Source organism: Raphanus sativus, chromosome 5 (genome assembly GCF_000801105.2).
Source record: "Raphanus sativus cultivar WK10039 chromosome 5, ASM80110v3, whole genome shotgun sequence".
Lineage (NCBI taxonomy): Eukaryota > Viridiplantae > Streptophyta > Magnoliopsida > Brassicales > Brassicaceae > Raphanus > Raphanus sativus.
In genome coordinates, this window is record NC_079515.1 from 4,367,562 (window position 1) to 4,389,239 (window position 21,678).

Consider the following 21,678-nt stretch of genomic DNA (forward strand, 5'->3'; position numbering starts at 1 on the left):
TTGATAGCTTGTAGTTGTAGTTGAATAAAGTGTTATTACTTCTGATTAGACCTTGGTGGGTTAGCGTTAGACTTTATTACTGGAACTTATTATGATTGAGATGAGCTTATTTAACGCCAACCATCCTCCCCTATTCTATCCAAACCAGTTACCACAACGGTTTCTCTTCTTCACTCTCTTCTCTGTTCTTATGGATTCAAGTCATCCACATAGTCAGTCCTCTAGCTATGTAGGCTTGCTAACCAGTCAAGATGAAAGCATTGCACATGGTAACTTTCCTTATGAAAGTTACCATTCTAGTGTAAACTTTGGCGCTTCAGAAATCCCCCCTTTCAGTTCACAGCAAGCTCCACCTCCAACTCAAGACACACCAGTGAAGCGTGGGAAGAGAAATAAGTGGTCCCCAGCCGATGACGAGGTCTTGATCAGTGCGTGGCTAAACACATCGAAAGACACCATAGTCGGAAATGATCAAAAGTACGGAACCTTCTGGAGACGCGTAGGAGAATACTATGATGCAAGTCCTCATGCTACAGCGAGGGGTGATAAGAGGTCTCATCAAAACTGCAAGCAAAGGTGGCAGAAGATCAATGAACTCACTAACAAGTTCTGTGCCGCCTTTGCAGCTGCAGAGAGACAGCAAAGCAGTGGTCAGAATGAGACTGATCTTCTGAAAACGGCTCATGATATCTTCTTTAGGGATCATGACGTCAAGTTCAACCTTGAGCATGCATGGTGTGTGTTGAGGCATGAGCAGAAATGGCTTTCACTCAACACTATTAAAGCCACTATCACCATTGCCACTGCGAAGAGGAAAAATGCTGAGAAAGACACCCAAGCTTCAAGCTCCGAAGTTGGTATGGATCAGATAAGGCCTGAAGGTATCAAGGCTGCGAAAGCCAGAAGGAATAATCGTCAAGGGAAGGCTCATGCTGATTACAAGGACATTTGGGAGATCAAGAAGGAGGATTTGGAGAAGAAGGAGAAGCTCTCTAAACTGGCTATACTAGACACTCTGCTAAATAAAAAAGAACCTCTATCTGAAGCTGAAGAAGTTGTCAAGAATAAGCTACTAGCCCTGTATTTCTGATCATCTCGTTTGAATGTAGTTCCTGCTTGCTTTGCTTGAATGTCTTAAATTAATCTATCGTTTGAATGTAGTTCATGGTTCATTTGCTTCAATGTAGTTCATGCTTTGCTTCAATGTAGTTCACTTTATCGTTTAATAAAAATCTGTTTCATTGTTATTTATATTTATGTCCTTGCTATATCGTTTGAACCTCTTCACTTTATCTATATTATTCATGTCTGGTTATTTATATTATGTCTTTGGTATTGCAGGTTAAATAAGATATGGGACTACATAGCTACAGCCAGCCATCTCTTGACAGTGGCTATAGCGCAACCGTGGATGGTCCCTATAGCGAAACGGATGATCTTATTCGTATGGATCAAGAAGAGCTCAGCCGCAATCGTATGGAGCAAGAAGAGCAGCTGCAGAGAGACAGTATGGAGCAAGAAGAGCTCAGCTATCGACAGTATCCGCCACAACCTGAGGTCGAGTTCGGATTCCCGCAGAGCTGTTACTGCGGAGGTCAACCTCATATAGCAACCTCTTACACAAAGATTGATCCAGGTAGAAGGTTCTACACCTGTGCGAATCGAAACGATGGAGATTGCCATGTATGGAAATGGTGGGATGACGCAGTCATGGAGGAGATGAGAGCAACAGATAGACACATACTTCAGCTCGCCGAGAAGGTTGATGCTCTTACCTTAATGAGTGACAATGATACTGATCAGAAGTTGGGTAATCTTGAGATGATAGTAGCTGAGCTAGGTAACAAGAATGCAGGTTTAACCAATCAGTTTGAGAAGGTTACTTGTGTATTGGTCATTGTTTTAGTTGTATTAGGTTTGGTGGTAATGTTTAAGTGAACTGGTCATTGTTTTAGTTGTATTAGGTTTGGTGGTAAACCCGTGATGCATATGTTTCAGTCACGGGTATTGTAATATATAGTTCAAGTGAACAAGATGCTTTCTTTGTAACCCGTGATGCTTTCTTTGTACTATGAACCCGTGATGCTTTCTTTAAATGAACCTGTGATGCATATGTACTATGAAAACATCACAAGATGTATAAGAAAAATATCAATCTCTATAAATATGAGTATGGTTCGATCATTACACATATACAAAGCAACCTCTTCTACTATCTCTTTAAATATTTCCTTCCTTTTTCAAATCAGAATGTCTTCTTCATCTCATTATCATTATCATTACCAACCAAATAATGATGATGATGCTGAATTTGAATCCCTCTTTGATGAATTATTACAAATCCCTGATATTATTGTTGAACCGAAAGAGCGAAGAAAACGTATTTTTATTGAGAGAAACCGAGAAGAAGGCAACATCAAACTCTGGAATGATTATTTTTCTGAAACTCCTACATACCCTTCCAATATATTCCGTCGCCGGTTTCGTATGAGTAAGTCATTGTTCTTGCTTATTGTGCATCGTCTCTCTACGGAAGTAGAATATTTTGCTGAAACAGAAGATGCGGTCGGAAGGTCAAGTCTATCAGCGCTCCAAAAATGCACGGCAGCCATTCGTCAATTAGCATATGGTGGTGGGGCGGATACGGTAGACGAATATGTGCGACTTGGTGAAACAACAGCTCGAAAATGTTTGCACAAGTTTACCGCCGCAATTATCCAATTGTTTGGCGAAGAATACTTAAGACGTCCAACATCAGAAGATCTTGAAAGACTACTACATATCGGAGAAGAGCGTGGATTCCCCGGGATGATTGGAAGCATCGACTGTATGCATTGGGAGTGGAAGAATTGCCCCTCCAACTGGAAAGGTATGTATTCACGAGGAACCGATAAACCAACCATTGTGTTGGAGGCCGTAGCTTCTTACGACCTCTGGATATGGCACGCATTTTTTGGAGCTCCAGGTACTATGAACGATCTCAATGTTCTTGATCGATCTCCTGTTTTTGATGATATTATTTATGGAAGAGCTCCGGGAGTCGACTTCACTGTCAACGGAAGGGAGTACAATTACGCCTACTATCTCACCGATGGTATTTATCCGGAGTGGGCCACATTTATTAAATCTATCCGACTACCACAAGGAGATAAAAACAAATTATTTGCTAAAAAACAAGAATCTGTCCGGAAAGATGTTGAGCGTGCTTTTGGAGTCTTGCAAGCTCGATTCGCCGTCATTAAGAATCCATCTAATTTATGGGATAAATCGAAGATAGCAAATATTATGAGAGCATGTATAATACTCCATAATATGATAGTGGAAGATGAACGACGTACACAGAGTCCAGATGAAACGTTTCAAGATGCCGATATTTCTTTTTGCGTCAAGATGCCTACTCAGCAATTCGATAATGTTGATTATGTCGCTCAACAAATTCGGGATACACCAATCCATACTCAATTAAAACTTGATTTGATCGAAAATATATGGGAGAAATTTGGGTTTGAAAATTAACATTTCATGTTTAAGTTTCCATGAATTCAATAAATGTTTTTTTTTCAACTTTGTAATTTTTTTTCCAACTTTGTAATTTTTTTTTCAACTTTGTAATTTTTTTCACGAGTTTGTAATTTTTTTCAATGTTATTTTAATTTAATAAGTTTTATTTTAAACACAATTCACTTACTAAAACAATAATTAAATTTTTAACTAAGAACCAACTTATGTATCTACCAATAATCTACCATTTTACTAAAGTTTCTTAACTTCATTCCTTAATCTACATATATTAATAAACTAATCTTAAGAAACAATTAGTTGGTCCTAGCAATGAGCATGCTCTAAAAGTGTAACTCATTCAGATGAATCATTCGGATGACTTTTGGAAATCTAGGCTTAATTTTAAAGTTCATTCAAATGAACCAATTTGGATCATTTGAATGGAGATGGTTCATTCAAAATGGTATAATGTCTATTATACGCCTAATGTAATTTACAAATTATAAACCTAAACATAATATCATTTTGTTCCACATAAAAATTGACAAAAGCACAAAACATTTTTTCCGCCAAAACCAAAAAAATTCGTTTTCCCGCCAAAACTGAAAATCTCGTTTCCTCGCTAAAACGTGTTTCCCGTCAAAACGGCAAAAACACGTTTTTCCGTCAAAACCGAAAATTTTCGTTTTCCCACGAAAACGCGTTTTGCCGCCAAAACCACAAAACGTGTTTCTCGCTAAAATCGAAAAATTTTCATTTTCCAGCAAAAAATCGCAAAATCTCGTTTTCCCGCCAAAACAGCAAAAAGGCGTTTTTTCGCCAAAACCGAAAATCTCATTTTTCCGTCAAAACAGCAAAAAAGCATTTTCCCGCCAAAAACGAAAAATCTCATTTTTCCGTCAAAACCGCAAAAATGTGTTTTTCCGCCAAAACCGAAAATCTCGTTTTCCCACAAAAACGTGTTTTCTGCCAAAACCAAAAATCTCGTTTTCCTGTCAAACCGCAAAAATGTGTTTTCCCGCCAAAACCGAAAAGTCTTGTTTTCCCGCGAAAACCGCAAAAAATCGTTTTCCCGTCAAAACCGAAAATCTCGTTTTCCCGCAAAAACGCGTTTTCTACAAAAACCGAAAAATCTTGTTTTCCCGCCAAACTGAAAAATATCGTTACCAAAAAACGTGTTTCCCGTCAAAATCAAAATTTTGTATTTTCACACCAAAACCAAAAATGTGTTTGTCCGCTAAAACCGAGAAATCTTGTTTTCCCGCCCAAACCGCAAAAAAATACTTGTTCATTTTTTGAAATAATTCTAATGTAAAAATATATTAAACTAAATAATTAAATGTAATATAGTTAAAAATAATATCAACCATATGATTAAACTAACTAAAGGTATTTTGGTAATTTGTTTACTAAACTCATTTAAATGGAAATGAAAATAAAGAAACAAACATATGATTCATTTAGATGATCCATCTAGATGAGATATCTGGATGAACAAACAAACATGTACAAAAATCTGAATGGATCATCTGGATAGATCATATAAATGAATCATCTGAATGAAAATAACAAATGGTGAAACAAATTTGAATGGAAATGACAAATGGTGAAACAAACAGCCTGATACTCTATTTTACTTTTACAAGAGAGAGATTTGGTTCACTATTATGTTTTGGATATGATGGCTCTGTGTTAGACAAGATCACTTGTGCTGTTATTTAAATCATACGATTCCTTTGAGGTAAATAAAATCTGGTTGACAACTAAGATTGAGCCCAATATAGTGTGATAGAGCAACTTTTTAATTGTTGAGACTAATGCTTTTAAATTTTAATATATTTGGTGGGATTTAGTTTAATATAATTATTGTAGACTACAAAACATGTGTCTAAAACTAAGCAAACCTATATGAGAAATTTAATCAGAACGCTGTTCAAAACAGAGACTACTCATTTTGTTGATTGCACATCAGGTTTTTGGCCACCGGCTACACCTACACTACTGGAAAAACTGTTGTCACGTACGTGCAAGCTCGGAGAAGATGAGCATTTTGCTAGAATGAGAGCTTTCTTCTATGGAGTTGTTGATGTGTCTCTTAATTAAGGATCAAACGGTTTCAGTTTCCGTAAAATCCTTATCAAACAATTATATACACATATATAATATATACATATACATATATGTGTATTAAAAACCAAACCTTAAGGAACTTGCAATAATCATGCTCTAAACTTCCTCAAAAAATTTTGGTCGGGAATAATGTTCGTCAAGAATTTTTTTAAATCATTTATTATTTTGTTCAATTTATCATTTTTATCTCAAATATTTATTAGAAAAAAATCATCAATATTTTAAATTGAAATCATAATTTAAATTCATAAAACTGATATTAAAATACCAAAAAGTTTTCATATTTTTTTAAAAAAGTTTAAATACAAAGATCTATAAGCAAAAGTAATTATATAGAATAAAAGGTTATTAAATTTCTAAATAAAAGTATAAAACAAAAGACTGACATATACAAAAAGTCAGTCATATAATAAGCAAAGAACAAATATGTTCTTTTATCTTATTCATTAGTATATGCTTTGATATATTACTAGCCGCACGGAAGTTTAGTAAAACAAGTGCAACCATAGCCGTCTTGACGTGCAATTTTAATCTTTTCACAGTCACAACGAACAAAACTTTGGCTGGTTTGTGGTGACTTCATTTCATTTTCACACTTCTTGCTTCCATTAGGACCACATGTTCCAGGTTTTCCCTTAAAAAATCTGCACGGCGGATTATACTGTGCATCCACTTCTGTTTCCAAATAACAACAGAAAAAATAATTTCAACGTACATCAACGTTTTAGCTAAACAATGATATTATAGATTTTGTAAAAAAAAATATTTTTCTTGTTTTCCAACAATCTTTTTAATAGTCAATTGCTGTTCTAATTAAAAAAAAAATAGATTACCTTTAACATGGTTCAGAACGAGGAACATGAAAATACCAAAAACTATTAATAAAATAGCCAACCTCATAATTCCAGAAATATGAAGAAATTGCTTAAGTTTTTTTTTTTCTTGCTTAAAAATTGCTTAAGTTGCTTTAGGAAATTCTTGTTTTCTTTATCTCCTAGTAACTATATACTCTTTTCACACGCTACAAATAGATACTTTTCCTAATTACTAAATTAAGGATTTTTAATATATGAAAAATAATCTGGGCCAAGTCAACGAGATATAAAAGAGCGGTAATTTCTTTCTTTTTGGGAACAAATACCTTTTCAATTTCAATCACAAATGAAGGTTGTTTAGATTTTCTTTTGTTGAACAAGTCAAATATTACCGAAGTATTTTTTTTTGTAACAAGATCGAAGTATTGATTCTAAAAACAATAAATGTCTAGTAGAAGATGCTTATTTTGATTGAATTAAAAGTCTTTAGTACACTATCCAAATGTGTAAATAGAAACAAACTGATGTTTCCTTGTATACATATAGACTACTGTATATGTTGTAGTATTTGCTATAAACTCTTTGCAAATTCTAAGACACAAACACCTTTGGCTTTAACGATCACTATTTCAAGTCTTTCTCATCCATGACCTGATTCCGAAGCAGCGCGGTTGACGTTTTCTCTGCAGAACCGAGCTCTTACCTCCATTTAATCCGCTTGGCTTGTCGTCGCTGTTCCCTTCTGTTTGGTTGAAAAGAGTTGTGGCTTGTGAGATTGTTATTCTAGTGACCTCAGGGGTTGTCGTAGGAGCTATCTTGCTGCCTTCTCTTCCAAAAGAACTCGATCCACTTCGCCTGTAAACAACTCTAAAAAGGTCTAAATCATGTAATCCACTAGCAAACATAACTACTTAAAGTTCTTTTTAACTTTTTACCTATTGTTGTTGTTGTTGTGGTGGTGATAATGTGCGAGTGACGCTTCATCAAGAACCTCAGTGTTAGGATCTTGAGTACAAACTTTGCTGCTTGAAACAATCTCAGCTCTTTCTAAATGTAGCTTTTGTGATGATGATGATGCTTCTTCTTCTTCTTCTTCTAAAGAGGTTGATAATGTTTTATTATTATTACTATTATTATCTGTTCTTGATTTTCTAACCATCGTTATCACTTTCTCTAACGTCCCTAAAGCTTGCTTCACCTCTGGACTAATGCAGAAAAGTGTTTTACCATTGCAAGTCTTCCCAATGTAACTTTCATCCTCCTCTTCCGAGGAAGAAGAAGAAGAGGAAGAAACGCTTTTATTCTCATCATCATCACATTCTTCTTCCTCAATCTCAGTAACATCTCTTTTGCAATGTGAAGGTTCAGTTCTGTAATGTCCTTCTTTCTCTTCACAATGTCTTCTTTCTTGGCCATGGAACTTATCAGTAGAATACAGAGCTTGACGTATCATAGTATACAATGGATCAGCTAAAACTCTGCTGTAGTCATCGGACTTAGCCACTGAACCAATAGTCTGTAACACGTGCAAGTAAAACACCACACACCACAGCATCACACAACTGAGAATCAGTATTATTCTATGAACTTAAAACAAAAAGAAAAAAAAAATAAAACCTTTTTGAAAAGTTTGAAACCGTTGCCGAGGAGCTGCCTAGACACCAAATTTATTAGAGATGGAGGGACCAAGTCCAGCTTTATATCAATCTCCGATATGTATCTACAAAAGTTTCCAACATTTATATACAAAAAGAAAACCATTTTCAAAATGTGATCATTCACTCACCTTAAGTAACTCCTCTCTGGAGACACCTTTTGTATAGCAACTCCACCTACTAAATCAACCTTCACAGCATCCGCTGCTTCATATACACCGTTCTTTTCGAAGTTCTCTACTTCTGGTGTTGAGATCTAAAGGTGATGCTAACAGAGAGTGTCTTAGGATGGTGTCAAATCATTAGGATTATTAAAAAAGAAAGAATCTAATATTTTGGTTATACCGAGTTTAGTAGGATGATGACTAAACCGTCTTTGAAGTATTCAAATAAGAAAAACTGCACAATTGCTTCTCTGTTTGCCATCGGCCACGGTACTTTCATCCTTTCTTCCGAAAAAATAAACCAAAATCATCAGATTTAGATTAAGCTTAACACAAGAAAAAAAGCTTTTGCAATTTGTGAAACTGACCTCACTAAACATATCTGCTCATTGAACCGAGACTTTTGCAAACATTTGGTTTGTAAGATCTTGAATGCTGGAAATGCCGAGTTTGGCCACCTGTAAGACATATAAAACATTTCAATCTCAGAGAAGTGAAAACAAAATAAGCGTTAAGAAAAAAGGAGAAACACACTCTCACCATTTCTCGTACAGTGATGATTCCCATGAAACACATAAACCTGCATTAAACGCAGTTACAGCCCAAATTAATTTAAAAAAAAAATAAAAAAAAATCTATCAGTCCAAACTCTTATAATGAGAACGTACAGTCTTGGATAGGGCCATCCATGTAACCTTCAACGAGCAATGTGTGGAACGGACTTCCTTCAAGTCCTTCACGGTACATAACACGACAATCTTCACGATCATGTTTCACCTGTTATTAAAAAAAAAAGATAATACTTTTGCTACATTAGGACAATTCTGATTTCATGTCTTTATTGAGCAAATAAATAGTAAGAAAACATACTTTCCAATCACCATGCGATGCTTCGTTGGTTAACTGAGACAAATCTTGATCCTTTGTTGATGCACTCCTAAGCTTCTCAAATATACTAGATAGATCAGATACTCTTTGATCCAATACATCCACAGCACACTCTGTGTATTAAAAAGAAAAAACATTAAAGCAAGGGAGAGAGTAAAGCAGCAGCAAAAGAATTTTCATAAAACACAACAAGAACAAAAAAAAAGAGAAGGAAACCTTGATTGAGTTGTTGTCTGATTAACGTTTTGAGAGTTTGGTGATTGGTGAGGTCAGGGGACGACAAGGTCTTGTCAAGTCTCTCTCTGTACTCACAGATCTCTCGTTTCTTCTCCATACTCGCATTTCAAACTGAATCCCTTTTGAAAAAAAAAACAAATAATCTTCAAATCAAAGATTAAAAAAAAAACAGAACCAAAACAGAGAGTTTTTAGAATTTGATATTTCGATCCCAATCAATCAAAGGACAAGAACTTTTGATAAAGAAAATCAAAGATCGTCCAGATCAGAAGCTAGAAGAGGAGAACCTGAAGCATACGGCAAATTGCAAAAAGGAAGCTTAAAGTAAAAGAAGAGTATTTGGCAGACAAAACACACAGCTCATTTTTTTAGTTCCTGATATGCGTTACCTACGAGACGGGAAAAGAACGTGGAGGTGTTTTCCTTTGGATACTTTCTCTCATTTTTTCGGAAAAATACAAACAAAAAAAGAATTCTCAATTTCCAAAGTGCGTACAGTTGCACGCCCATTCGAAACGGATTGAGGTTTTTACCTTTGTTTGACTTGACGAAGTCGGTTAAGTGTCGCTGTCAGTTGACTTTATTTATATCAATAGATACCAAAATAGAAACTGTTACATATTTGAGTTATTTTGACCATCAATATTAGCATAGCTATGTTGTGTTCTTGTCTCAAACGGGAAGAAAATCAAAATAATGTTATGGTTTGTGTTCTGTTTAATGTGCATGAACTTGTAAAAAGGAAAATTGATTTCATTAAAAGTTGAACACAAACCATAACATTATTTTGATTTTCTTTTAGTAAATCAGAAAAGAATGTGCATGAATTCTTAAAGTTAAAGAGTTAGATGCATGAATCTATATTCGAATCGATTTTATAGTGTCAAAATTGTTTTGATGTAATCTAGAAATTGTGTCGGAAGAAGTTGAGTTGGGATAGGGTTTCTGAAATATAATTTGAGGATCCCTTCTTACTCCTTTGCATTAAGCTTTATGTATTTTTGTTCTCCTTCTTTGGACTTTGGTTAATGATCATATAGCCTTTGATTTGTAATCAATGACCGTAATATCATCACACGGTTAAGATTTGTGCTAACATGATATGATTAAATGAAGAAAAGGTAAAAGCAGTTTGGAAACAACGTTTGCAACTCATCCAGAGAGGCACAAAGGAAAGACGCACAATCTAATAGTGGGTAGCTTGCGTGCTAACCTTTCCAGTCTTGGATGAAACAACTTTTACTTTCATAAGCATATCATTCTTGTTACCCATAAGAAGCTTCCAAACGCTATTCATTAAGCATATCTGTGGATCTCACTTAACCACTGCTTGACGTTGTTGCAGCTCTACAGTCCAGGACAGTCATAAGGGATTCAATATTGATTTGTGTTGTTGTGTTATGGGGTTTTCAGATGCACAGAGATATTGATAGGGACGAGTAATCGGTCATGGTTTATCCGAGTGTTGATTTGGCTTTTGTAGTCTCTCTCACTGTGAAGTGCTTAATATAGAAGAGCAAAAAGATAAATAAATATGATAATTTCATTTCATGGATACAGTTCTTTTTGTCTGGAGGACAAAGGATTATTGAACACAAATATTAGAGGGACATCATCAGATCCCTTGAATCAGTGTTTTTGCTGTCGGAAAATCTCGACCCCTAAGTAATCGATACTGCTCTTGATAAGTGCAACATTTGGCTTCACTAGCTTCACTTGAACAGCAGTTACCCGAGGAAACTTTTCAAGCGTTCTGGACGCGATGCGTTCCGCTACTGCCTCCAAAAGGTTTAGTGGTGGGCCTTCAACAATTTCTTTAGCTATGCTGCAAAGATATTTCCCACCAATAAATCATTAACTAAAATTTAAGACATGGTACCAAAGAGCCTAATTGGTAAGAGCTAACCTGAAAATGTCAACGTAGCTGATTGTATCTGCTAAGTTGTCAGATAAACCAGCCTTTTTAAGACTCACCCACGCATCAATGTCAATAAGAAACATCTGCCCCAATGTCCTTTCTTCTGCAATGGCTCCATGGAAACCATAAAACTTCAAACCTTTCAGTAACAGTTTGTCTCCTCCAGTCATTGGCAGTTCTTTCTCCGATGTTTCTGTTCCAAGAACTATATAATAAAACTGCATATAAGCCTAACGCTGACGAACAAATATATATACAAATGTTTTTCATCTACAAGCAGGGTGAAATTTCTTTTATTAAAACAACATTTAGTAAATAGTCTACAACACCCAAAATTTCGAAAGATTAATTGAATAAATATTAAATTCAATCTTCATTACCCAACTGAGTCATAAGTGTCCAAAAAGAAACATTTGTTACCGACATGCGATGAGATTTGGGACATACCTTGCGGTTCCAACGTAGCCGGAGCTGTCGTTTCCAGTGAGCTATACATCTCTCCTCCCTCCTTTCGCGGCTATGAATTTAAAGGAGAGAGAGAGAGAGATAGGAAGAAATGAGTTTTTAAGGCTGAAGGGAAATGAAGCAAGATGATAAGGTGGTGTGGCCCGATGTTAGGTATTTTATAGGCCCAAAATCCAACAAAACATTTTTAATCATTTCACCAAACTCTTTTTCACAATCATACTCATTCAACGTGATATTCGTGTTTTGGTGATCCAGCTAATCTTTTATTTTATTTGGGCGTTCAAATTTAATTAAAGCCATCTATCACTACTGTCCACTATTACGATAGTGCTCTAAATATTGACGTATACGAAGCTAATGCATCTCTTAATCGGCTCGGCAAATCAGATATGAATGAAATTATTTTGTCAAATCAATTATCTGAAAAATCAGTCTAAACTTTAAAAAGCCCGGTATAAGCATTTTAAACAAGGTACCACACTGAAGAGATGCATTATTATTGAATGTTCAAAATAATGCATATATACGTTTATTGAACTCATAACTAGTATTATTATTGAATGTTCAAAATTCAAAATTATATATTTGTAGACTATAGATAAGAAAGATACGCTTAATATGCAAGAGATATAGACTTGGTGTGCAAGAGATATACTATTTGATACGTAAGAATGTAAACTTGATAGGTAACGAATATATTTATATATTTTTAATACAAATATGTAATTAATCAGGATGGTGGAGCAAACGTAAGCTCAAAAGAAAATGTTTAGTTCCATTTGATATTTGAATTTCTTGATATTACTGTTTCTGGTAAACCATTTATACCCACTAGAGAAGTCCTCGCTTAGCTTGTAAGTGATAACTAAAAACTAAAAAGAGTAACACACACAGGAAGCAGTGCAAAGGGAGTCCTTGCTACGAATTCTCAAACATTGGGGAAACTTTTGAATCAGAAATTAAAGTATCTTGGTGTTGTGGACCTAAAGTGTGTCTCCTCTGTCACACCAACAAAAATGCATTCTCACAGTCACAGAGTTATATGATTGGCATAGAGCTGTGTCATCTGACTATAAAGGCGTCATTACATTGGATAACTTCAATTGGTAAAACATGATGAGCACAAAAATATAAAACATATTTTAAAAGGCAAATATATTCTTTTTTTAACTCAAAGAAAGTTGAGATACATAGTGTCGTGGAAATACTGCTTTTGTTTGGTTCTTGTTGTTTCAGTCACTTCGTCGCATCCTAAGTTAGCTTTTTGGATTCGTTTTTTGTGATTTATGTTCGCTGTAGAGGTATCTACTAGACCTTATCTTGGACCTATGTGGTTTTGGGAGATGGTTTCTAGACGAAGCAGTTAACTTGATCTTCAGTTTTTCTCTTGCGAGGAGGTGGGCAGTCTTTGTTCTGTATGTCATTTGGCTGCCTTGCGAGTGTCCGTGTGTAAGAACTGGTGGTCTTCTTTGACGTTTTCCCAAGTAGCGTTTCAAGGTCTTTTGTCCTTGTATCTTAGTTTTAGTGGTGGTTTCTGGTCATGCAAGTTTCACATAGATAGCAGCTGCTGGAGTTAGTGTAGATTTGATCTCTCGATTGTTTCTGATGTTGCTGGTTCTAATATGGCTTGGTGATATTCCCTTCAGGATTGGGACTGTTCAAGACATTTGTTCTTTAGGTCAGCTCCATTGATATCGAATTCTTTTCGAAAGGTGGAAAGAATAGATTTGTGGACATATATGAGTTTTAGGTTCAATTTATGTCTTTGTTTTATTTTGTTTGGTTTATGTTCTTTGTCTTTGATTTCTTATCGACACTATGTATCTCAACTTTCTTTGAGTTAAAAAAGGCAAATATATTCAAATTAAATCTTTTCTTGCATTTGTAAATATTTTGAAATAGTCAAAACGGTCAATCACAAAGTACTTCACAACCTTTACATGTCAAATATTTTCAACTGTACTTATCATGAGTCACAGTCCTGGATACAACATTCTCTTTACATGCTTTCTATCTGAAACACGTCTGTAAAGATTTTTAAAACATGCCACAACCACTTTTTTTTCTTCTTTTGAACACATCCAGTCATCCACAACCACATTCAAAACTATTCTTTTGTTGCTAAACGCTTTTTCATGTTGTTATGAATGTATAATTATGTTGGGTAAATAAAGTGAATTATCATCATATATAGTTGAAGTCAAGCTTCAGTATTTTGTCATTCAGATATCTTGCGATCAGAATTCAGAAATCACACAGTTGAACAAAAGCAAAATTAAAGCCATTTACGTCAGAGAATGTTAACGTTTTGAGGTTATTGTAAGTTTTGTAACTCTCTTCAGTTTCAACTAACTTGCTACTATAGAGTTAGCTCTCTGTTATAATGTAGACGACTCGTAGCATCTAGATCCCATATAACTGGTCAGTTATAAGATCTAAACTTGCATTTGGCATTGCACTAAGATCTCTAGCTCTAACATTCAAAACAAAGAAAACAAGCCCGACATGTTTTTTTTTCTTTATTCAGTACATTATTATTTTGTTCACTCATAACAACCAACAAAGAGATCAAAATGCACAAACTGCAATCAATATCAAGCGCAAGCAGTCTCAGAAAATCCATAAGATCAAGAACAACACATCACTGCTGCAACTGATCATAAACACTATAAATAAGCCAACCTTCAATAGCCGCAGCTTCAAGACGATCATTCCCCCCAGCTTCATCCCACTTGGACTGAATCGAATCGAGCCTGCTCATATCATACCAAAGTATCTTATGAGCCAACTCCCTCGTCCCAAGGAACTCAACGATCGGAGTCCCTCTCGCTTTCGCAGCAAGCTTCCCAATCTCCAAGGAGCTCCTGATCACAATCCCGTGATTCTCCTTGAGCAAGACAAGGTCTTCTTGGATCTGAACGCCGACGAACGTGACGAACTTGGAAGCGAAGAAGCGGTAGAGATCCTTGAGGTTGTCGGTGAACGGGTTCGGGAGGCGGAGGAAGAGACACAAGTTCTTGGTGCTCAGCTTCACCGAGGAGAGACGCCACTCTGACTTCGCGTCGGCGGATTTGGTGACGTCCCAGTAGAGGTCGAAGACGATGGCTCTGTTGCCGTTCCAGACGCAGTCTTCTAGGAGACGGGAGAGGTACGGAGAGATGTCGGTTGATGATTCGACGTCTATGGCTTTGGTCTGGATCCAGTAACCGTCAACCATCGCAAACCCTGGCCCATCGAAGTTGGCCATGTTGTGGTCTGAAAACAATATGATAGAAACTATAACACATCAGATCCATTTTGAGACACAAACCATAATCTGATAAAGCAGCCAATAAGTTTGAACGAATCAGGTCAACGAACCTAAGACAGTTGAGTTTACAGATCTTTTGTGTAGCAGCAAATCGACTTAAGAAGACAAACCTTTGAGAGTTCGCTGCGATAAAGGTTGATGTCGTAAACAGGATTGAAACTGATTTTGGGTTTAGAGAGAGAGAGATGAGAAGAAGACGAAGTAGGACATTACTGCGCGAGTGAAAGAATGAATACATACGCCCGCTCAGCGAATGACACGTGTCTGGAATGTCTATAACGCACATGCGGTGTCGCCATAGCCATTGGGCTTCAATGTTTTGGGCAAGGCCCAATTTTGCTAAACCCGTCTCGTTGATGAAATAGTCATAAAGTAGTTAATCCAGAAGTTCAATTAGGTACATATTAATACAAATCAAAACAGGAAGAAAGAGAGATGTTTAGAGATTCAATGATACCGGTGTGATTTGTTCTAAATTTGAGTTTTTCAGGGACTTATCAATGGTGCAACAAGAGAAACAAGATTGAGAAATTTCAAATGCTTTTTTTATCAAACAATTTTGCCAAAGAGAAGGTATTTTTTATACAAAGCAAGAAGCAACTGGAACGATTCCATGATAAACATTCCACCAAACAAATATCTCTCTACATGTCGGCCACTGATGATCCAAATCCAATATCAAATGAGAATTTGATGCAGGTTAACTCCTTGTGGCCATCAAGCATCTTCATTTTAAGTGAGTATGGACCCTATGAGAAATCAAAGAATAAGATCAGTCCTTAAATGCAGAACTCGACCAACAATTTTTTGATATGCTAAATATAACTAATGATCATATCAAGCAAACTTGACAAATATAGGGCTCTAACTTCTTCCTTCCACCCCATGACAATTACTAGGCCATTTATTTTGTTAATATAGGATAATAACATTATGTTCTAATGAGTCTATATGAATCAGGGTATCACTATATATCCACAATGGCTTCAAATTAATTAATAAACTTACAGGAGGAGTATAACCGGGTAGAATTTGCGAATGTGCTACCAAGAAATCTCCAATTGCAACGGGACAGTTGGTCTCATCACAAAGATCATGTGTCTCAGAATGAATATGCCATCCAATGTATGAAACTTCAATCACCAGTTTTCCCTTTGAGATCATGTTGTCTTCATATATACGAAAGCAAACCCAAATTAAAAACAAACAAAAAAAAGCCTTTGGATGCATGAACAAGAACTATGCAAGATCATTCTCTGAGAATACAAAAGGTTTTAACGTTTGATAAAATTTAAAACTATAGAGATTCTTATAGAAACAAAAACAACAAAAGAACAAGCAAATATCTAGGTGTCATAGGTATCCTTGAGTGTACCTGTATTAGAAGCAAGGCTGAAATTGACTTGCTCGCCTCTAGGTATAGAGGCGATATATCAACTCCTTTGACTTTTACTTGATACTGTTCATTACCATCTACAACCAAACACACAACAAAATCAGATAGAGATTCGGAACCGGATCCTTGGTCAACCAACCTATCTCATCAGTCCTATAGAATCATCATATCAAACTCGATCAAAACACTATTATTAGGAAAAAAGTACCTTGTTGAAAACAACAATGAAGAACATAGTTACGCTATTAGGAGAATTCTTACATACCACAGTACTTGACATCGGTTGCTTTGACAAGAGTTGAGACAAACAGAACATAAGAGATAGCGAGTAAAAATCTCAAAACGTTCGACATGACTGATAGATTCTCAACGACGAAAGAAGCGAATGTTTTAGTTTTAGAGTTTGAGATAATGATTGGAGAACGAGAAGACAAACAAGCAAAGAGACCGGAACAAAAATACGGAATCAAAGGATTCTCATTTCGCAAGTCAGGTCAGATTGATCTTAACCGTTCATTTACACAGGTCTTTGACTCCTCTAGATAGACGGCTTAGATTTCGCAGTAAATCTATAGGGTACGGTAACTGCAGAGGATTTAACAGTAAACAAACCGTTAGGTGAGAATTTTTTTGCCACTTGGCACGAAAAGTAGTTGAAAATTTGCCAACTCAGATTTGACCCTATTTAATAATAATAATAATACAGCATATAATTAATAATTAAGTATTTGGAAACAAATAAAATAATTACTTCTCTTTTCCAACACGAAATCTAGTTCAAAATAAAGACATTTTCTCTTTATCTAAATTAATTCTACAAATTTTATCAGTTAGTATTATCAATGTGAAATTTAATTTTGGAAGACTGTAATTACGTCAGTTTTTCTGTATAAATTATATTAAAAATGATAACAGTATTAAATATACTTTTAGTTTTGGGCCGCTGGTGTGAGGCCCATAAGTTAAAAGACTTCTTTGACTACTCGGAGACACGTCCTAACGAATCGGAGGGAGAAGAAGCAAGTTTTAGAAGTTAACTCTCTGACAGAATGGCTAGATTCCTCCTCCTCTGTTTCCTCTTCGCGGCGGCGCTGACGACATCCCTGACGTCTGCCGGCGACAACAATCATGTCTACTCTCCTTGCTCAGATTCCACCGTCGCGGTAGGCGATGGATTCACCTTCGGAATTGCCTTCGCGGCGAATGATTCCTTCTTTGGCCCCAACCGTTCCGTTCAGTACTCTCCCTGCGATCATCAACGCCTCTCTCTCAACGGCAACTCTGAGCTCGCCGTGTTCAGACCCAAAGTCGACGAGATCACGCTCCTCACCGTCAACACCTCTTCTAGTTCCTCCAGTTACCGTCCGGTTCGCTCTCATCTCTATTGATCCGTCGTGGTGAATTTTAGGGTTTTGGATTGCAGGTTTTGATCTATTGTCGATTGGATCGGAGTTTCGTTTAGTTGACTTTGTCAAGATCCCAGCTTTGACTAGCTTTGGTAGTTGTCTGGATGCTAAGCTGTTTGGTTTAAATGTCTTGCATGATAGAATTAGTTTTTTTTTTCATCTGTTAAAGGTTTTGGAAACTAATGTCTGTTCTTGGAATGTGTTGTTTTTTTTTTTTTTGTCAATGATGTTGTTTCTTTCTGTGTTTGTTGTTTTAGTAAAAGAGGAGATGTTGTAAACAGAGTTTTGTCCATGTTACAGAAGAAAAAAAAAAGAAGTTTTGTCCTGTAAGATTCCTGTCGGCAGGGAATAAGCAAGGTTAAGTTATGATGTGCATGATAAAATCAGCTTTTGTCATCTGTAATAAAGGTTTTGGAAACTATTCTATGTTCTGGAAACGTCTGGTTTGTTTCTGTGTTTTGTTGTTTTTAGTGAGATGAGATGTTGTAAACAGAGTTTTGTCCTGTCAGATTCCTGTTGCTTAAAAGTAGAGGTCTTTGATTGTGTTTGTGTGTGTGTTAGTTTACAAAATTACTGGTTTTAATGATGATGCTTTGCGACTACAGGATTCATCAAAGGGATATATGGTAGCATTTGCTGGTGCAAAATACGCTGCGAGATCAGTTCCAATTATGGTTGCAAACAACGATAACGTCGTGACAAGCTTCACCCTTGTAAATGGATAAAACCTCATTCATCTTATACAAGTTTCTTCTAACCTTTATTCATCTATGTTAATCTTTGTTTTGTGCATTTACCTTGGTTAAATTATTTCCAGGTTCTTAAGTTCCAAAAGGGCAGGCTTGAGAACTTGTTCTGGAAGAAAGACGGATGCTCCAAATGCACTGGAGACGCGAAATTCGTGTGCCTCAACAATGAACAATGCGCGATCAAAAGACAGAGCTGCAAGAACCAAGGAGGGCAAGTAGATTGTAGCTTGGGGATCCAACTGGCGTTTCAAGGCACGGATAAGCATTACACCGCGTTGAACTCTTGGTACGAGGTTGCAAATCTGAAGCAGTACTCGCTTTATGGCCTCTACTCTAATCTAAAGGATTCACTAAGCAGCCAATTCAGTAGCATCTTCTGATGAGAGTTTCTTTCTCCTTCTTTTGTGTGTAGCTTGCTACTTTTGTGTTATACTATTATTTCTGGCCTGCTTTTGTGTGTGTTTAATTCTTGGTCTCTTGCTCGCATGATTTTATGCTATATATATATATATATATTCTGTATTTTATTACTTGGATTGTAACTTTTCATGAAGTTAATAGTCATATAGAGATATATACTTGGAAGTTGGATTTCTTTTCTTTTAATAACATCAAATGTTAAATGTCTTTTAGGCAGTAATTATGACGGATAATTCAGGGCTAAAGCAGATTTTAGGTGTTAACTAATTATTAATTTAAAAAAAAAACTAATTATTAATTTTAAATATTAGATATTTTAAAATTATAAAATTATTTTCACAAAGTATAAAATTACATATACAAATAAAATAAATTAGATAATTTGTGAATTTTTTGCTAAAATTGTTGATTAATTCACTAAATCTAAACCAATTTAGATCAATTTGATCGATCTAAATTAATTTTAATCAATTAAAAATATTTTAAACTGATTTGAACAAAAGAAATTATATTTAAAAAATAAATATATTATGGCTAATTTGTCGTTTAGGCTAACACTTAGTCACGGACTAAACCGATTTTTAGAATATTGATTTTTTAAAAAAATAATACTCAAACGTTACATTTGATAAATAATATTTATAGGTATTTTAGAATATATATTTACTATACCATGTTCTGATTTACCAAAGAGACATTGGTTGAATATTGATTAGTTGGAAACAGTGTTCTGAAGCGCCATAATCAGCAAATCAGATTTAACAAATAACTTTTTAACAGATATTTTAAAAGTTAATATAAGCATTTGAAATATTGGTTTAAACGTTTGTCTAAACATTAATTTTCTATAATACGTCTAAACCACGCTTATCGATTTCTTAAACATTGGTTAGACATCATGGTTATTCAAAACAACAAGATAATAGAGATCCATAAATTCAAAAGCAATAAAAAAAAGAAACATAATCAGAAAAAAAAAATCAACCGCACAAACATAGTTTCAAAGAAATAAATACCAAATTTTAAACATAATACATTTCTACAAATCTAGAAATGATGATTGTTAATTCCCGAACAATCCATATAACTAAGATCAAATGAGCTAGCACCAACATTACCTTCTTCTGCGGTTGTTCCATTTGCTACTGCTGGTGTCTCTGGACAAAACCATTGTTAGCGTTGTTGTTATTGTTGATGTTGCTTCGTTCCTCATGGCTCATGAAATCAAAAGGGTACGGGTGAGACACTGGCCCAACAAAATCAGGGAAGGCCAACATTGGTGGAAAAGCCGGCTCCATCTCCAAACTATAGTCTCCATTGCTACTACTTCCTTGATATGGATGATAACTCTGATAACATCTAGGGTCTAGATTGCTGATGTAAGATGCCATGTTCATCATGATTTGTTGATGAGTTCGAGGGGAAGGTGGCTTCAAAGATGGGAAAGTCCATTCATCCATCAAGTAGTAACTTTGCTTCTCCTTTGAAGCACCAATGCTAGCCATGTTCACCTCTTCAAAAGTCTTCCTAGCTCTCTCGTGTTCCTGGCCGCCTCCTGTGGTGGTCCTAAACTCCTTGACTTGCTCTCCAAATGGATACACCGGTGGATCGCGAAGAGGACAGTGCTGAACAGAACCTACCTTCTTCCTTAAATGCATGATGCCATCCTTTGAGAAAGAGATCAATGAATAGATCTCTTTCACGTCAAGATCATCAACTTTACGGCTACGGAAGCAGTTTAGTTGCACCATCAGCTGATCTATCTTACCCTCCATGTTCTCCTTCTGAGTCTTCCTCAAATTCTCGTGAACCTTCCATGTCTTCTCCTTCAGGTAGGACTCCAGAGTCGTCTCATTCTTCTTCTTCAAGAAATCTGGCAAGGCATTGAAGTCGTTGAGGAGGTTACGAGCCGCCTCAGCAGATGGCCACACCATTGGCACAGCCTCTTTAGGGGAGAACATGATCAAACAAGCTTTTACATCACATAATATTGTTAGTTCTTTTACCTTTTTCACTAACCCGGACCTCCTTTTCTTCAAGGATAATGCTCTTAAGTTTTCATTTGCCATCAACGCAAGTTTTATCTTCTTTGTCATGATCACTCTTTGGATTTGATCTCTCTTTTTAGTTTTTTTTTGTCACAAGATCTCTCTTTTTAGTTTAGTTTTTGTTTTGGGGGTTGTGTGTGAGAAAAATACTGCATTTGCTGTTTCTTTTATGGTAGAAAAAGAGAGGTTGTTGAGAGTTTGTGAAACCATATAACACGCCAAAATATTTTTTTCGTCAGTCAAGTGTTTTAATTTTTTTTACTAATAAGTTAGTTATCTTCTGTATCGAATTTTAAAATCTAAGAATTATGTTAAATTTTGTTTCCAAAAATAGTGGATGCATTCCTATCGAACATTTAACAATATATAACTCGTGGTCATAGTCAATATTAACTAATTTGTTAACAATTATACATAACTTTAATTTATGTTCAGACACGAAAGAACAATATAATTCGTGCCTTCGTGGTCATAGTCAATACACTGAATTTATTATCTATTAATTTAATTAACACATTCAGTGATATATATTTATTATTTTGTAAAAGAATTTTACATCAAACAAAAGATACA

General features: G+C 35.7%; 7 protein-coding genes and 1 pseudogene across 8 annotated transcripts; 3 read left to right on the plus strand and 5 right to left on the minus strand.

Annotated features, from left to right (window-relative positions):
* Positions 1-91: 91 nt before the first annotated feature.
* Positions 92-1,090, plus strand: LOC108808760 (glutathione S-transferase T3-like). The gene has a single exon (XM_018580864.2). It carries the CDS (start codon positions 92-94, stop codon positions 1,088-1,090), a length of 999 nt encoding a protein of 332 aa, XP_018436366.2.
* Positions 1,091-2,210: 1,120 nt separating this feature from the next.
* Positions 2,211-3,516, plus strand: LOC108812000 (uncharacterized). Its single transcript, XM_018584128.2, has one exon. It carries the CDS (start codon positions 2,251-2,253, stop codon positions 3,514-3,516), a length of 1,266 nt encoding a protein of 421 aa, XP_018439630.2. The 5' UTR covers positions 2,211-2,250.
* A 3,377-nt stretch (positions 3,517-6,893) lies between these two features.
* On the minus strand, positions 6,894-9,759 carry LOC108861661 (uncharacterized). Its single transcript, XM_057010322.1, has 10 exons — positions 9,370-9,759; positions 9,136-9,266; positions 8,934-9,042; positions 8,806-8,845; positions 8,634-8,723; positions 8,447-8,546; positions 8,233-8,357; positions 8,064-8,166; positions 7,382-7,962; positions 6,894-7,313 (listed from the first exon to the last, which is right to left on the minus strand). Exons 1-10 carry the CDS (start codon positions 9,485-9,487, stop codon positions 7,076-7,078), a joined length of 1,635 nt encoding a protein of 544 aa, XP_056866302.1. The 5' UTR covers positions 9,488-9,759; the 3' UTR covers positions 6,894-7,075.
* A 1,154-nt stretch (positions 9,760-10,913) lies between these two features.
* On the minus strand, positions 10,914-11,913 carry LOC108861666 (dihydroneopterin aldolase 1). 2 transcript variants are annotated; one of them, XM_018635594.2, is made up of 3 exons: positions 11,756-11,913; positions 11,297-11,513; positions 10,914-11,215 (listed from the first exon to the last, which is right to left on the minus strand). In XM_018635594.2, the coding sequence occupies exons 1-3, from the start codon at positions 11,802-11,804 to the stop codon at positions 11,020-11,022; spliced, it is 462 nt and encodes a 153-aa protein (XP_018491096.1). In that variant the 5' UTR covers positions 11,805-11,913; the 3' UTR covers positions 10,914-11,019. The 2 variants fall into 2 exon arrangements, with proteins under 2 accessions (XP_018491096.1, XP_018491097.1); XM_018635595.2 differs by having other exon boundaries at positions 11,297-11,501; positions 11,756-11,907.
* A 2,353-nt stretch (positions 11,914-14,266) lies between these two features.
* LOC108861665 (protein RISC-INTERACTING CLEARING 3'-5' EXORIBONUCLEASE 1) lies at positions 14,267-15,343 on the minus strand. Its single transcript, XM_018635593.2, has 2 exons — positions 15,197-15,343; positions 14,267-15,031 (listed from the first exon to the last, which is right to left on the minus strand). The coding sequence occupies exon 2, from the start codon at positions 15,021-15,023 to the stop codon at positions 14,418-14,420; it is 606 nt and encodes a 201-aa protein (XP_018491095.1). The 5' UTR covers positions 15,024-15,031; positions 15,197-15,343; the 3' UTR covers positions 14,267-14,417.
* Positions 15,344-15,570: 227 nt separating this feature from the next.
* On the minus strand, positions 15,571-16,904 carry LOC108861667 (uncharacterized; annotated as a pseudogene).
* Positions 16,905-17,470: 566 nt separating this feature from the next.
* On the plus strand, positions 17,471-19,167 carry LOC108861664 (uncharacterized). Its single transcript, XM_018635591.2, has 3 exons — positions 17,471-17,849; positions 18,494-18,601; positions 18,706-19,167. Exons 1-3 carry the CDS (start codon positions 17,532-17,534, stop codon positions 19,015-19,017), a joined length of 738 nt encoding a protein of 245 aa, XP_018491093.1. The 5' UTR covers positions 17,471-17,531; the 3' UTR covers positions 19,018-19,167.
* Positions 19,168-19,950: 783 nt separating this feature from the next.
* On the minus strand, positions 19,951-21,275 carry LOC108861663 (floral homeotic protein PMADS 2-like). The gene has a single exon (XM_018635590.2). It carries the CDS (start codon positions 21,151-21,153, stop codon positions 20,200-20,202), a length of 954 nt encoding a protein of 317 aa, XP_018491092.2. The 5' UTR covers positions 21,154-21,275; the 3' UTR covers positions 19,951-20,199.
* Between the last annotated feature and the right edge of the window lie 403 nt (positions 21,276-21,678).

Coding starts and splice junctions, on each gene's coding strand:
- LOC108861664 (XM_018635591.2), top strand. CDS start 17,532: ATGGCTAGATTCCTCCTCCTCTGTTTCCTCTTCGCGGCGGCGCTGACG. Junction 17,850..18,493: donor GTTCCTCCAGTTACCGTCCG/GTTCGCTCTCAT, acceptor TTGCGACTACAG/GATTCATCAAAGGGATATAT. Junction 18,602..18,705: donor TCGTGACAAGCTTCACCCTT/GTAAATGGATAA, acceptor AATTATTTCCAG/GTTCTTAAGTTCCAAAAGGG.
- LOC108861665 (XM_018635593.2), bottom strand. CDS start 15,023: ATGGCCAACTTCGATGGGCCAGGGTTTGCGATGGTTGACGGTTACTGG.
- LOC108861663 (XM_018635590.2), bottom strand. CDS start 21,153: ATGACAAAGAAGATAAAACTTGCGTTGATGGCAAATGAAAACTTAAGA.
- LOC108861661 (XM_057010322.1), bottom strand. CDS start 9,487: ATGGAGAAGAAACGAGAGATCTGTGAGTACAGAGAGAGACTTGACAAG. Junction 9,267..9,369: donor CAGACAACAACTCAATCAAG/GTTTCCTTCTCT, acceptor TTTAATACACAG/AGTGTGCTGTGGATGTATTG. Junction 8,358..8,446: donor TCATCATCCTACTAAACTCG/GTATAACCAAAA, acceptor CATCACCTTTAG/ATCTCAACACCAGAAGTAGA.
- LOC108861666 (XM_018635594.2), bottom strand. CDS start 11,804: ATGTATAGCTCACTGGAAACGACAGCTCCGGCTACGTTGGAACCGCAA. Junction 11,514..11,755: donor GGCTACGTTGGAACCGCAAG/GTATGTCCCAAA, acceptor TTTATTATATAG/TTCTTGGAACAGAAACATCG. Junction 11,216..11,296: donor AGCTACGTTGACATTTTCAG/GTTAGCTCTTAC, acceptor ATATCTTTGCAG/CATAGCTAAAGAAATTGTTG.
- LOC108812000 (XM_018584128.2), top strand. CDS start 2,251: ATGTCTTCTTCATCTCATTATCATTATCATTACCAACCAAATAATGAT.
- LOC108808760 (XM_018580864.2), top strand. CDS start 92: ATGATTGAGATGAGCTTATTTAACGCCAACCATCCTCCCCTATTCTAT.